This window comes from Pteronotus mesoamericanus, unplaced genomic scaffold, assembly GCF_021234165.1.
Source record: "Pteronotus mesoamericanus isolate MK-2021 breed Mesoamerican mustached bat unplaced genomic scaffold, CSHL_Meso_final contig_53, whole genome shotgun sequence".
In the NCBI taxonomy this organism is placed as follows: Eukaryota; Metazoa; Chordata; class Mammalia; order Chiroptera; family Mormoopidae; genus Pteronotus; species Pteronotus mesoamericanus.
In genome coordinates, this window is record NW_026555195.1 from 2,277,016 (window position 1) to 2,292,306 (window position 15,291).

At 46.8% G+C, this 15,291-nt stretch overlaps 1 protein-coding gene across 1 annotated transcript in view; it reads right to left on the reverse strand.

The window, feature by feature from the left end:
- Positions 1 to 6,075: 6,075 nt before the first annotated feature.
- ARHGAP32 (Rho GTPase activating protein 32) overlaps positions 6,076 to 15,291 on the reverse strand; it is a 183,221-nt gene continuing 174,005 nt past the window's right edge. The window contains exons 20-22 of the mRNA XM_054579450.1: positions 12,903 to 13,781; positions 11,252 to 12,222; positions 6,076 to 9,986 (exon numbers count right to left, since the gene is read on the reverse strand). Of these exons, the coding sequence (XP_054435425.1) occupies positions 7,731 to 9,986; positions 11,252 to 12,222; positions 12,903 to 13,781 (4,106 nt within the window). The 3' untranslated portion in view covers positions 6,076 to 7,730. The remainder of the gene's footprint in view (positions 9,987 to 11,251; positions 12,223 to 12,902; positions 13,782 to 15,291) is intronic.

Genomic DNA, 15,291 nt, shown 5'->3' on the forward strand with positions numbered 1-15,291 from the left:
CACGTCCCGCATCCCTACCTGCCCAGGCTCTCTTCCTGCAAAGTATCAACTAGGTGACCCTTGTTTTCCAGAAAGGTTGATCCAACTGATTACATTCTTCATGATGTAACTGAATAAGCATAATATGGCCTCCCCCCCACCCCCGCACCCCCTGCTCTGTGGTCTTGCACCACTGCAAGGTGAAAATCCGGGAGAACTTGCACGGAGTCCTTGCTCTCCTGCGAAGCCCTTTAGGAGCGTGCATTACCTAATGCAGTCCTCCAAGCAACGCTGAGCAGCCGGCACTGTTAATATTGCAACTTCATATATGAGAAGCCACGGCTGTTAGAAATAGTATCAGAAGGGCCTATTCCTTTAGTGAGGGTTTTAGAATGAGTAAGCAGCAGTTTGAAACCCACTACCCACAACAAAGCCCTCTTTGTCAAAACAGAAGAAACTCGTGTCCCGCGCGCGAGGGTCTGGCCTTCGGCTCCAGCACAGAGGCCGAGGCTTGATCCTCTGGGCAGCCTGGCCTCCCCGTGGGTTGTGAGAGACAAATGAGTTCCTCGAGGGAAAACGCTCGTGACAGTGGCTGGCACAATAGTAGAGCAAGCAGCTGTCAGCAGTTACCGGTAGCTGTTAAAAACGCCCCTATACTGTTGTCTGTGATTGATAAAATACTTAAAACTTAAGTCAGATAAGCTCATTATGTGCTCGGGGTTCTTGAAAAGGTCCCAGTGAGGAAGGAGGGCACATGGCTTGGTTCTAGGAGCTGTTTCTGTTTTCCACAGAAACTGTATTTGAAACATTGGGTTGGCCAAAAGTCCGTTTAGTATTTTTCTGTAAAATGAAAGACACATTTTTCATTTTCACCAATTACTTTATTGATTTGGATATTCTGAACGTGTCGGCTGTCTCCCACTATTGGCTTCTGGTGGGTAGAGGCCAGGGCTGCTGCTAAACACCTTCCAATGCGTAAGACAGCCCCACAGCAAAGCATTATTTGGCCCAAATGTCAAGAAGCTTCACAAACCACTTTTGACCTGTTTACTCAGTCACAGCACCTTCTCCACACACTGCACAAATCTTTTCTTCACATTTCAGCTGCGTTTTTACCTTTATTATTTCTTGAAATAATAAAGCATAATACAACAAAAATGTTGTGTATCTTCTTTCACCTTCAGTATTAAAGTGGCTGCACAAAAATTCATCCATTTTGATTTTTTTTAAAAAAATGCATGCTGGTAGGACAGCTGTCACAATACAATCTAACAAAACTGTTTTGAATGAAGTTAAAGACAACTAAGCACTGTTAGAGCCATCGTATGGGAAAAACTAAACAAACTTTTTGGCCAACCCAACAGTTGACTGCCTGAACAGTAAACATGCATTACCTACACTTCCTAAGCAGCCCAAACATCCCACACCTGAAAGACTTAACAATGTCTATATAATTGGAGCCAATAGTATAATGTTCAGTATTTTTGTTTTTTTTTTTTACACATTAGGGAATGAATTGTTTTCTCCTTTTCTCATCTGCTGTTAGTCCAAATTTCCTTCACTGTTTTAAATAACTGAATCTGGGCTTAATACTTAAAAACACTGAGGGCAGAGAAATTAATAAATTTCTGTTCTAGTACCACTATAGTGATGTGGAACCAAGGCACAAATGAGAGAAAGCGGTCAAGTCATGTAAACTAGAGATGGTTTCCCTTTGAGAGAAGCCTATGAAATACACTTTCTAGATCAGTAACTATGTACACCAAAATCACATGCAGTGGTGGCTACAGCTGGAGATTATAGAGTCCAACCCCTGACCTGCTGATGCCACTGTCCAGTGGTTGCTCAGGTATCTTATGTTTATCTGGCTCTCCGGCTGCTTTGTGGGACCTCAAAGTCTACGGACTACTTACCCTGTTTTAAACATGAACCAGTTGCTGAGGAATCTCAAGCTGGTGTTCAAAATGTTCTTACGGCACTAACTGAATGGCGCAGTGACTGATGAAACTACGTGTGCGTGACACTCTCTTCTTTCCTCCCCGTAGAGCTGTGCAGACGCTCAATGCGAATGCACGTTCTTACATGGAGAGAAACACTTTGCGGTCACTATTGCGGACAATGTCATTGTGTCTAACTATACAGCTTCCTCACAAAATGTCAAATGCAGGGAGAACTCAAGAGTCTTTGCTTCATTCTTCTAAGCATCTTCAACAGTGGCATTTCCCCTTGCGAAACTGGGCCACCCAGCACTGCTAGGAGAACAGCAGCTGCGCACGTGGAAAAATAAGATGATGGGAAGCCTGACTCTCCCGGGACCCCAGTTCAGAACTTCTTTTGCTCACCATTTTGACGAGCTTCTTTATTTTTAATATTTATTTAGAGGAAGAAAAAGGGTTACAGGTAGTTCATTGACAACAGCAAGAAGTGACGGAAGGAAGAGGATATAAGAAACCTTAAAAAGTTAACACAAGAACATAGGAGGACAGTGGTGGGGGAGGATTTGGTATAGAAGCGAGACTCCTTCCAGCCCAGGGTGTCCCCAAGGGTATGAGTCACTCTGTTACAGAGTACAGCAACCCGCAGGCATACATGAACTTCTGGGTGTATTAACAGCAAAGGTTATGGTTTGAAATATATTCTGGAAACATTTTTAATTAAAATACTTAAAAATTGAACCTCACAGTTTTAAGAGGTACACTCTCTTCTATGTGCGAAACATGGCCACCTAAAAAAGTCTTATTTCAGGTGGCTGCAGATGCCCGAAGCCTCCTTGCGATGGGGCATCAGCGCTGCTTTAAAATGTGCCTTTTCCTGTGGAACTACAGATGGTTAAAATCTCAACTGCCACCAAGTTATGTCACCCACTACTCCACGTACTGTATTTTCTGTAAGAGGTATGTACTGTATTCCCATCAGTATGAAGGACATTTGATCACGAAATGCTTGGTACAGAAATAAGGGTCCCAAAAAATTAAGTAGAAGACAGTGGAAATGCCACACATGTCTTGTCTTTAATCCCATCGGAGCAGTTGCCATAGGAACGCTTGTGTAGGTCTGGCCCTGTTTACTGAAAGCAGATGCTGCATCTCTGCTTCCGGTCTAGAGCATGGTAGAGGTATATATATATAGAAGACGGCTGGCTCTCCAGGGTCATGGGCACTGACCAGGCAACTCTCCCTATTTCTGGCAAAAGGGAAACACTCTAATATTTCAGAATGAAGAATGGTGTGTAATTGATACCTTCCAGTAAGAAAACTAGGATTTCAATAGCTTAATATTGAAGACGGATTTTTTCCCCCTTGAAAAACATCTTAATATCGCAATATTTCTTTTTGAGAACTTGGCAAAGGAACACGCTCAAGATGCCGTCAGGCAGCTGGGTTCCTTGCAGCCGTTGTCTGACTGAAATACTTTATCTGGGTCACTTGTCTGAATGAAATACTTAAATCTGGGTTTGCCACAAACGAGCTTGCCACAAGGTGACCAAGCCTAAGAGGTGACTGTATTTTTCTGGTCGTTACACTCTGCTAAGTAAACAAGATGTCCAAGGTGCTTTGTGGCAATCCTTAGAAATACAGTTGTTATTCAAAATCCCCTTCTGGGAATCCAGAGGTGGAAGAAGTCAGCTCTTTCCTGGGCACCACGGTCCTGGGCCAGGCAGCTGGGGCCCGACCTGTGTTGCCTCGGGCGGTCTGAGGGCGGCAGGGCTGCACGGCTGGCTTCCCAGCAATCTCAGGAGACCCCTGCAGTTCTAAGGTAGCGTGTGGCCCGGGGACAATTTGGCCAGACAGCTGTGCGGTGCCCAATAGCTATAAAAGGGAGATATTAAACGCCTTCTGTCAAATCACACACCCTTTGGAATAATAATCTGTGTCTTCTGGTCTGAATATCCCCAGTCAATTACCCCATCTCGTTATAATTTGTATTAGGTTAAAAAGGAAACACACACAGAGAAGTCCACTTTAACCTGAAATAATTTTGTTGATAACTGGATTACTTTCAGTGGGACATTTGCTTTAAATCACAGAATTCTCCATCTGGATTATCAAGAGTACAAAATCCCTTCTCCCTCCCTCCCCCCCATCCAAAATGAACAAACAAACAAAACCCCAAACCCACAACTCAGTTTCAAATAAGTTTTAAAGAAATGAGACTCTAAATATTTACATATGGATCAAGAAATAAATCACAAAATTATTTACAAAAATACACAAGCGTATATGCAAACAATTTACACCAGTTCACAAAAAATATTAAAACATAAAAAAAAACACTATAAATTAAAATTTAAAACTCAAAAGTATGGTCTAAGACATCCTAGGATGCTTCTCTCATGCAGGTCATGGTTGAAAAATCAGGTCTTTGTTACCTTAGAATCTAAACTGTAAAATAACCATTTAAAATTTTTAGACACTAGCAGTACTAGTCAGAAAAAGAAAAAGAGCCTCCGTGCACAGACACGCTCTTGCACAGTTAAAACAGACCATTCCTGACATTTCCGTCACACACAGTACTAACGACCACATGCCTCTAGCCATTTGGAAGTAACTTTCTGACACGCTTTTGCTTTCACTAGCATTGCTTTACACACACTGCTCAGAAAACACTTTGCCAAGATACCGGACGCGTGGTTGACAGGGCTGGGAAGACACAGGAACTTTGCAGGTCCCTTTGTTGACTAAAGGGGTAAATTTCACATTTACATTGTCTGCATCTATGGCTGCTTCGAATGTGCTAACCTGCTCTCTACCCCGACTCACATGAATGGTCCCTCTTTACAGAATTAGTTGTAGAATTTTTCAACCTGACCCTAATGTTTAAAAATGCTGTCATCATACAAATGTGCCTATCCTTGGAACCATCCAGGGATTGCGTTTAAAAAGGAAACTGAACACAGTAAGCAAAAGGCTCAGATGAAATTCGGTCATAAAAAATGGCGCGTCTGGGGCTGTCGGCAAAGTCTCTGGCCGGACATCCAGGGAATATTTATTCCAATCACACCGCACTGTGGCATCAGGATTTTGCCAAAGAAAAACACCTGGGGATATGAATATGAAAATACTAGTAGAATGATGGGTTTAATGCATAAGGCAGCTCCATTTCCTGGATCATAATGCTCCATGTCAAAATTTGAAAGCAATCATCTCTGATTACTCTATTTGTGAACTAGACTGAGGTAACCTGGCTCACAGTGATTTGCCATCCAAGTTCTACCTACAATATTAGAAAGGGAAAGATACAGGCAAAGTTCTTCAAATTACAAACCCCGAAGTTAAGGCTGTATCTATACACAGGGAGCGAAACAACTCTAGATTTTATCTAAAGTTTGTGTTTCACACTCATACCAGTAATTTGAGTCATTATTCAAAATCAAAATATTTACCTGATATTTCTAAGCCATAGGACACTGATAAAGTAATTGCTTTGAGGCATCAACCTTGGTATTTATAAAATAGACTTCGGTTTCAGGAGTAAATGCGTGTGACGATAAACTCACAAGGATTAAGACTGGACAGGACTTCTTCAGCCACATCCTTCTGGACCCTCACATCCTTCTAAGTTCTTTTTCTTTTTAATGAAAAAACAAATACTGCTTTAGGAGAACAAATGGTGTGACACATTTCAGTAGGATTACAATTTACCATTATTGAGGGAAAAAACCTGCTACTAAAGCCAGCTGCATGTCCTTGTCACATCAGCTCCTCTTTCTAATGTCTGTGCTGCTGGTGGGAACTTGGGAACTTGTAGGGCTGAGTGAGCTCAAAGGGGCAATGGGTTGCCTACTTTATTAAGAGCTGGTTAAAGTAAAAACATGAAATCAGTGCTGTGTATTCACCAGAGCCCAAGCTCCGGCATACGGCACCCAACAGAAGTACCTCCAGGCCTCCTAACACGGTGACTGTGCTTTGCACATAAAAGCCTGAATTTCCACAGTATTTCGGGATTTCTACCATGGTCTTTACTGAATCCCTCGGATCAGTTCTGGGGGAACAAAAGAAAACTTTATTATAGAGTATGTTCACATATAAATGCATTCTTAAAACTTTATTTCTTTTTCTAAATATAAATCCTTAAAATGCAATCACATTTTTTTAAATTAAAAAAACTGGCATGACTCCTAATCTTTATACAAATTCACAGCAATAATAGCAGCATAAATTTAGCCTCTTAAAAGATTTCTTCCTTTGCTCTAAATAAAAGTTAATTCCAAGTTTTAAAAAGCCAGAGCAGTGACCACCCAGTAAATGGAATGTAAGTCCCTTAACGTCTTCTACAAACCGAGCATGTGAAACATGTGAATGTATAAAAATCAAGTATTATTAAAAGTCACGGAATGAAATGATTACATCTAAACTTGTTTTGTAAATACAGGACTGCCTTGCTAGGTAGTCTGGCACGTACGTTTTGCGGGGAGCTGAGAAAATGGAATGGGGTCGGGCTGGAGGTGTCTAGCCCAGCTCTCACAAGGAATGCAATTTTCAAAAGAAGTTCTGGGTCCTGAACATGGTTAACATGTCTACAGTTATCCAAACTATAGCCGAAATGCTGGTGAAGATGGCGACCAGAGTGGACTGGGGCCGCAGAGGTCCTGAGCCAACAGCGCGCTAACTCCTTAGCGCAGAAACAGCGGCTGCCCCCAATTCCAGCAGGTACAGCGGGGTTGTGCGCCGAGCGGTCATTGCAGTCTTACTAACAGGAGCTACGCAGCTGCTTTAGAATTCCCAGCAAACCTGTAGCCTGGTTTGGAAACAGAAGTTAGCATGTAGACCTGTAACCATGATAAACTATGTGTTCATCTTACCAAACCACGCTGGGTTTTCAATGAAAAAAGTTGCTTTAGGGAAAAGCATGGCGTGAAATGTTTTTTAGTAGGATTACAATTTACCAATTATTGAGAGAGGAAAAAAAATAAATGGAGGCAGGCAACACATTAAAAGCATTTATATAGTTTTCTGGTGCTAACAGTGCTCACTGACTTCCATCTGAGAAGCATCTTTAATTCTAATTTTTTTAACACTCTCTTCCAGCGGTCTGAGCCTGTTCACTGAACTGTGAGACAGCTATGAGAAGAACATGAAGAATATGCTCCAGCCTGGGACTAAATGGTTTGACATTCTATGATGACTCTTTATTAAATGCTTCGTCCTGATTCCTTTATGTTTTTAATTATAAATTTGCTAAATGCTCAACAGGCTTATCTGAAGAATCAGGGGGGAGTTTTTCTCTGTTCTAACTGAACACAAAAGACAGGGAGCGTGCCGTGAGGGACATGAGCGTCAGTGCCGGCAAGCGCCATGGCCACCGAGGGTGGGAGGGACGCAAAGGAAAACGCAAAAACCTCCCAGGAAATAGACACAAACTGCTTGGAACTGTACAGCAAATACAAAGAAGGACAAAGTCAAATTCAAATGCAGGTAAAGGCAGTCCTCAGGCTCTTACAAATTAGCTCTATATGGCAAGTATGCTCTGTGACACATTGTTTTACTACGTTTTCATCACAGTGCTTTACACTCATTCAGTTCTCGTTTAATGACAAAAATGAGTCTATAGATAAAGAGGTGGTAATGAAACAGCAAGGGAAAAAAGATAGTGATTTATTTTTCTTACTATTTTTTTTTTTAATGTGGTCAGGGGGTTTGTAGCTTTTTTCTTTTTCTTTCTTTTTTTTTTTTAAATCTTTTTGGTTACTGAAAAAAATAGAACAGTCCGCTGTCCAGCAGAGGCTGCTTCAACTCTATTGCTCTCGGGGCTCATTCCGCATGGACCTGGGTTTCCGGATGCTGCAGGGACAGCTCCGCGGGCAGGAAGGCCCCCTGCCCCAGAGCAGTGGCGTATGTCCTGTTCTGCGGGTGGGGAAAGCCGGAGGGCGCGTACGCCCCCACGGCTGCTCCTCCAAAGCCTCCGCGCTGGGGCTGAGGCGGAGAGTGGTAGCCCTCCAGGTTGTCATACTGGGACACGGCGGTCATGCCGCCCTGGCGCTTGCCGTGCGCCTGGTACTGGAACAGCGCACCGGGGTCCCTCTCCATGTTCTGGGTGTGATGCAGCTTCAGGCTATGACTCCTCTCTGGTTTAGGGGGTGGGACTGTGGACTGACTAAGGTGCTCCTCCTCCTTGTAGCAGTCTCTGGAGTGTTTGTCTGGGGCAGGAGGCTGCCTCGCCCGAGGCCTCTCCATCTCTTTGGAGAGCCTTACCTCTTTGTGGTTCAGTCTTAACGACTCCTGCCCTGCTGTGATGTACTTCCCTCCAGAGTTATGGTAGCTGACGGGCTCAGAAGCGTCTGGAATCCCTTTGGACCCATAATCCAACTGGCCAGCCCCCTGGGGGTAAGGGGGTCCATTTTTGGAATCACACAGTTGCCTATGGCTTGCTTCCTGGTGGGCCCTGTGCTCAGGGAGACTGCAGCCCATGTCGTGAAGCTTCCTGTTCCTGAGGCTGCTCTGCTTCTGCGGCAGGGACGGCCTCTCTGCCTGCCCGTTGCCGTGGCCTCCGGGGTGATGGGCTCTGTCGAACTCTGCCTCCGGGTGCTTCCTGTAGAAGCGGTCCCCTCCCTCGGGACTGAGGGCCTTGGCCGGGTGCCGCCCCTCCTTCCCCTCTGCCACGGAGAGGAGTCCAGTTTTCCCAGGATCGGATTTACTGCGCAGGTGGATGACGTAGATCCCCCCCAAGTCGTCCTGCATAGCCGGGGTCATGTTATCGTACTGGGACATAACAGGCCCTTTCACCTTCTGCCGGGCCCGGCTCTCTCTCCGGATGGACTGCATGCGGTATTTTTCCATGTCCTCAAAATCCCACGAGGAGTAGGTGTGCTTTACATCAGCGGGTGGAGGCATGTTGACCACATTATGGTCATTACCCGAGAAATAACCAGTCACGGTGGCCCGGGGCCGGGGAGGCAAACCAGCGTACCCGTACACGTTCTTCCCCTGCAGCCGAGGATTGTAGAAAGCGAAATCGCGGCCGGGCAGGCGGTGCAGGGGCCTCAGCTGGACGGTGCTGTAGGCATCCACGTCACACAGCGCCCCGTCGGGGCTGTAGTAGGAGCTGGAAGAACTGGAATAGGGGCTATACCGGTAGTGGACCCGACCGTTCTCGAAGTAAGGCTGGAGCTGAGTCACGTGGTAATCCGAGCGAGCCTGGGAGGACTGATATGGCTTATACTGGTACAGGGGTCTGGGGCAGTAGGCTGGTTCGTCATCCGGGGGCACTTCCGTCCGCGAAATGGGAACAGAGCGAATCATGGCGGCTGGAGGGGCGTGGAGAGACTGCACCCTCCGGATGGTCGGGTACGGGGGAATATCCTCAGGGTAGCAACCACTCCTGACAGACGAGCTCAAAGAAGACACGTACTCGACCCGGCTACACGGCTTGGGGTGGTGTCCCGATGCACTTCTTCCTGGGGCCACGTACGTGTTGTAACGAGGGCCCATGGAGGCGGGTGGCTCTGACCTGGAGCCATACACCAGGTGTGGCTCCACTTTATTGTGATGTGGAGGTACGCTCTGGGGGCGGTACTGGCAGTTTGGAGTCATATTGAAATGCAAACAGTTTTCTGGACCAAAAGGCTCAGTGGCGACATCAGGCCTGGCAAAGCTGGAGTAAGGAGCTTTCTGAGAAGCATGCTTAGGTTGTGGGACAGGGAGTGGCAAAGGCAAAGCGTCATCCACAGAGGCCGAGGAAGCAGCAACAAAGGGGTGATAACTGGAACTGCCGGTCACATCCACGCTGCTGGAGTGAATGGCGGCGGCAGCTTTGCTCTCCATCGTCCTGGTCGGGGGCAGCGGTGCAGGGAAGCCACAGGGCGCGTGCACCGGGACAGGCTCGGCGCGCAGGTGCAGCGGCGGGGCCCTGGGACCTTCCCGCAGCTTTTCGGGAAGGCCGGGCTGGAGAGCGGGAGCAGAGCCAGGACACTGAGTGGCGCTGCTGCCATCACCGACGAGGACAGGAGCAGGTTCGTCCATGGCTCTGGGTTCCGGTGGCCTCTCTGGAACCGGAGCTACTCCCTGAACCTATTGAAAAATTACAATAGTGTGAGTGTGTTTCCTGTGCTCCCCTGTGTGAGATCAAACACTATGACATTTGTAACTCACAAGTTGTGGCTATTTGGGTGGCAGTCTGAAATCTCCCAAGCCTTGTGGTCGCGTGGGACAGGACAGTAGGTCAAGCTGTCCCCAGCCAGGAAATGGCCTGAGTGCCTATATGGCGTAACAGCCACTACCATCTTGAGGACTGTTCTAATTTAGTAGGTTTCAAACGTGAGGAGGTTGCCTATGACATTACCTTCATGCGTAGGCCAAAACAGGGTTCATCAAATAACAGTCACACTTAAAAATCCACATGCAGCCTCTCTGTCCCACTCAGGCCTAACACCAGGAACACTTTGATAAACAAAGAGCCCGTTCTCCCTCTTTTTCAAAAGAGAGATTTTTGAAGTGGCTCACAGTGGCACAGTGAGCAGCAGTTTTAGCCCCCAAATCTAGGGAAAGGTAATAAAGTGACTTGTCTAAGGTGGCATTCAACTCAGTCATTGTCCCCTGCCATGCACTCCCCCCTGGTGTGTGGCAGCAGCAGCCAGGGTCTTCACAGCAACACTGCCATGCGCTGCCCTTGAGAGGCAGCTGCTAGAGAAACAGTGTCCTCCACTGCAGATGGGTACTGAAGTACTTTTAGCTCAAGGTGGCCACGAACAAACCTGGGGCACTTTAAAATATGAGAAAATGAGGAAGCAACCTTAGCACTCTGCATACAATACTCTCTCATCCAACATCCAAACAGGTGCTCCATGACAGAGCCTGCTGGCTAGCGTGGAGAAATAACAAAAAGTCCTATGACCTAACACTTACAACAAGCCTGCAGGCAGAGAGTCGTCCAAAAGTCTTGAGAATAAAGCACTTTTGTGAGGCAGAGGTGATGACTGGCAGACAGGACTTGCCCAAAGTCACAATGAGTCAGCGATGGGGCTGGGGAAAAAACCCAGCAACCCCGACACCGAGAGCCCAGCCTGACTCAGCTGGATGTTACGTCTCTGTACTGCCAGGGAGGAACCGCCTGGGTGCTTTAGGAAGGTAGCAGGGAGCAGATCTGGCTACACCACAGCCATTGCGTAACTTCTTTCGCAGAGGAAAACCTGCGTCAGGGAAAAACCTCCGTGGGAAAGGTTTCCGGAGAACCTGCCAGAGGACTTTGTCCAACTCAGAGGAAACGCACGATGCGGAAAAGGGACGTACCTTTAAAAAAAGTACATTTCATCTCACTGACCCTCTCCCCTCCTTACCTTGTGCGAATTATTTGGTCCTATGCTGGTGGCTGCTTGTACCTGCCCCACAGCTGGTAACTGCTCTGCTGCCCTTTGGGAAGGAGGCGGGGGAAGGGGACGGCTGGTTCTGTGAGGACGCTGAAGGGTGGCGGCAGCGAAATCCGCTGCGATGGGCTGTTCAGCCACATCCCAGTGCACTTCCCTGGCGCTGATTTCAGCTGTTGCTGGAGCAATTGTCATGTAAGCCAGGGTGGCTGTGTTGGTGTTCTCTTCAGGGGACCCAGAGGGAGGGTAGATTTTGTCCCGGGGCAAAGTAGAAGGTGTGGGAGTCTTGTCTGCAAGTTGTGAGGGGTGATGGGGCTTCTCCACACTGGCACCAAGATAAGAAGGAGGCTGGTCTCCACTGTAGAAATGAACTTGAGGTTGGTCCTGATCCGCAAAGGAGACAGTCGGCACAATGGTCTTCCCAGACTGGTCTTCGGGGAAAACGATGTGATCGTCAGACTTAGACTCTGTTAGGGGGACTGAAGTGACTCTGGCCTTTTCTGGGTCCCCAGGTAAATACGTTCGATGGGGCTGGAAGTCTGCCTGGTGGAGCTGCTCCCCAGATTCGGTCGCACTGGGGTGGGCACGATCCCGGACAGCCGCTGGGTCTGCGGTGAGCTGGTCACAGCTCCCAGCGGCGTTGTTCTGGAGGACAGATTGCTCTGCAGGCCTGTCCGCTGGGAAGTAGGCTTTATCTAGAGTAACATGAGAGTGGGAGCCAGGCAGCTTGTCTTCAGTTGCAGCCACCGCTACATCTCCGTAGTTTGTGGGGGCAGCCTGGGGGGCCCCTGGTCTCTTCAAGGGCTGGGTGGAGGCTTGCTGTGCAGACTCAGCTAGTGCTAGCGCCAACAGGCGGGCGACATTTTTCGGAGGCGGCGGTGGTGGGATAAGAGAGACTGAACTGACAGGGATGGAATCCTGAGGGGGGTCATGGGGAACTGCTCCTGGTGGGAAATTAGGAAAAAAAATGAGAGTGAAAAGGCAGCTTGCATTATCCTCTAGATGGAGAGCCAACACTCCCCGTCTGATCACTACAAAACAGGTGCCTTCCGTATTTCAGAATGGCAATCCACGGTCTTCCATCCCACATGCAAATGCTGAAGAAAACACATCTGGTTCAGAAGGAAAACTAAAACAAAAAGTGTTTAGGGACTGCAATCTCCTCTTGAATTGCTACAGAGACTGGGGCAAAAAAAAAAGCAGGTCCCTCATCTGGCTCAGAAAAGACTGCTTAGCAAACAAGCTTCAAGTGCTTGAGATGGTTTAGAATAGTTTTTACATGTGATGTGCAGGCTGGCTGATTAACATGTTAGGCTAAAATATAGGTATTTTATTAGAAGAGAAAACAGAATTAAGAGCTATGAAGTTGTGCAAAAAAAAAAAAAAAAAAAAAAATTCTGTCCAAAGAGATTAGGGAACTTTACGGAGCTGAGAGGCAGGACCACTGGCCCTTCGGGGGATTGTTGTTTGATTTTAATTTAAGGCTTCGAGCCATCAGCACCACCCGTTCTCTTTGATTAAAGGGCAGGCGCAGAGCGTACTTCCCTCTTACAAGGCACAGATGGCACACAGAACTGAAGATCCCTCTTAGCTTAAAGAAAGAACGGAGGAAAACAAACGGTACCTGTCTGAGCCTGTCCAGAAGGGACGGCCTTACTCTGCCCGCCAGAGGCGGGCGGCTCCTCCTCTGCCGGCGATTCTGCGTCGGCAGCAGCCACCTGCTCCGGGGGCTGGACTTCAGACTCGCGCCCTTCCTGGGCCTCTCTCTCGTCTGTCTTCATCTTCCCTGCCTGGGGAGGGGACCTACTTATGACAGCACTTGCGTCAACACCTGTGTTCCAGGTTGGAGAAGGCGCGGCCTGGGCTGCGGTAGCTGAGGCTGCGCCCATCACTTCTGACACCCGAGTGGGAAGAGTCACTGAGATTGGCTCAGAGATGTTCATAGAAGGCGATTTGCTTAATTTCCGTCCAATATTTGGAGAAAAAGCATAGACCACCTTTTCGGTGAATGAGGATGGCTTGGATGATTTCTCTTCACTTGGGCTCAAGTCCAGGGTGAAGAATGGACTCAGTTTCTCCTGAAGAGGAGACACGGGCTCCGAGCTTGCAGTGCTTCCTGGGGTCTGCGACTGGCTACCACCTGCCTCTGAATCCTTTTTATTTGTACTGGGCTTATCCTTGGAGCATCCTATGGAATCTAAGAAGGAAGTGCCGCTCTCCAGACATTCTGATTCAGCCTTAGGAGGACTGCACTGGAATGACATTGGATCAAAATCCAGGCTGGCTACTCCAATGTCCGGGGGGCTCAAATCCACATCCTCAGCGGAATGCGGAGACACCAGAGCTGGAATGTGAAGCAGCCCCACATCCTCCTCGCTTTCATTGTCGTGGGGCAGGTTATCATAGGAATTACAGCGGTTCCCCAGCATGTCCCCGTTGAAGGAGGCGCTCAGGGCATCGCTGCTGGATCTGGGTCTCCTCGGCCGGAACAGTTTGGAGTCACCTGGTAAGATGGACAATAATATCTGAGTGCGAATGTCACAGGAGCACAATGCCACAAGGCACCTCCTTAGCTAGCGCATGTGGGGGAAGACATGCTACTTCTCCTTTTCTTTCGGGTAATTATCTCCTGGGGCACACAGATGAAACACCCAGACCAGATGCTAAATAACAAACGCCTCTGATATGCTCAAAGCGAGAATGCAGCAGTCGGTGGTTTCAGCAGGGAAAGAAAGGGACTCAGAGCTCTTAGGTTCTATTCCTAGGCCAACACTGGCTCTTGTGACTTCAGGCACATTTTTAATTTCTTTTTGTCTTATTTTATCACAAACCTCACATATGACTTGTAAGGTGGAATGAATCACTTTAAATAGTACTTGAGAGAGACAGCAGCAAGAGCCTTTTTTGGTTTTGTTTTGGTTTTGGTGGGGAAAAATGTTTTCCTGACACCCAAATTTCTAAAAATAAATAAATAAATAAACTTCTCAATTAAAATATCTCTACAATCTCATAAAACATTAACACATATTTAGTAAGGGATTGCTTTCAGATACTTAAAAATAATTTTATTTTTTTCCCCCGTAAGAATAGGCTCTAAGTTTCTCAGGCAGAATCAGTCCTCAAAAGCGGTAGGGGACTTGTGAAATCACACAATTTTTTGACATTGCTAAATATCTACCTATCCACCTGATAGAAGTCCTCTCTCTCTGCATTCAATTACAACTATTATAATTGCCATAGTAAAAATGTACTACAAAGAGGCAGAGATTGTCTTAACATAAAACATTCACTAATGCACTGGCCACATGGAAAATTAATCCCTACTCAAATATTGTTTTCTGCTTAACAGTAGCATCTACCCAGCCCACTACCTAGTTTTGTGAAGCATTCTCACAACTGAAGTGAAATGGAAAATCTTGAAAAACCTGTAAGTGGTAGGTACCCAACTAAAGTGACTTGTGAGGATGTCCTGTCTCACAGGCACAGTCAACGAGGACGTGGCAGTGCGGACCGTCTGAAGACGAGAAAGCTGACCAGGATGATGGCATCCAGGACGCTTCAGGAGGGCATGATCTGAACATCTACAGATTGAGAAATGCCCTCGGGAAAGCAACGTAGCTCTTGGTTATCTTTGTAAAGGGGGCCTTCTTCACAATCCTGCTGCACAAGCCGAAAATGAGGTAAAGGATGTCCTACTTGCTAGTACATGGTTTGGTCAAAAAAGTTTTATTTCCTTCCCAGTAAACAGTGAAGTAGTTCTTTGTTCCTTCTAAAAATCAGTAAACAGTTGCAACAATAACCCGACTTTATTTGATAGACGCTAAAATTTATTTTCATAACTTTTTAGTTTTGTTTTTCAAGTTACAATCAAACATTTTTGCATTATTTAGAATAACATTTTGGTCCCCATTTTAAACAGATTCATTTCTCCTGGTACTAACTATGCTCAGATAATGAGGAAAGCCTATACTCAATCTGATCTATGCAATTTAATATTAGGTTAGCCATCTTCA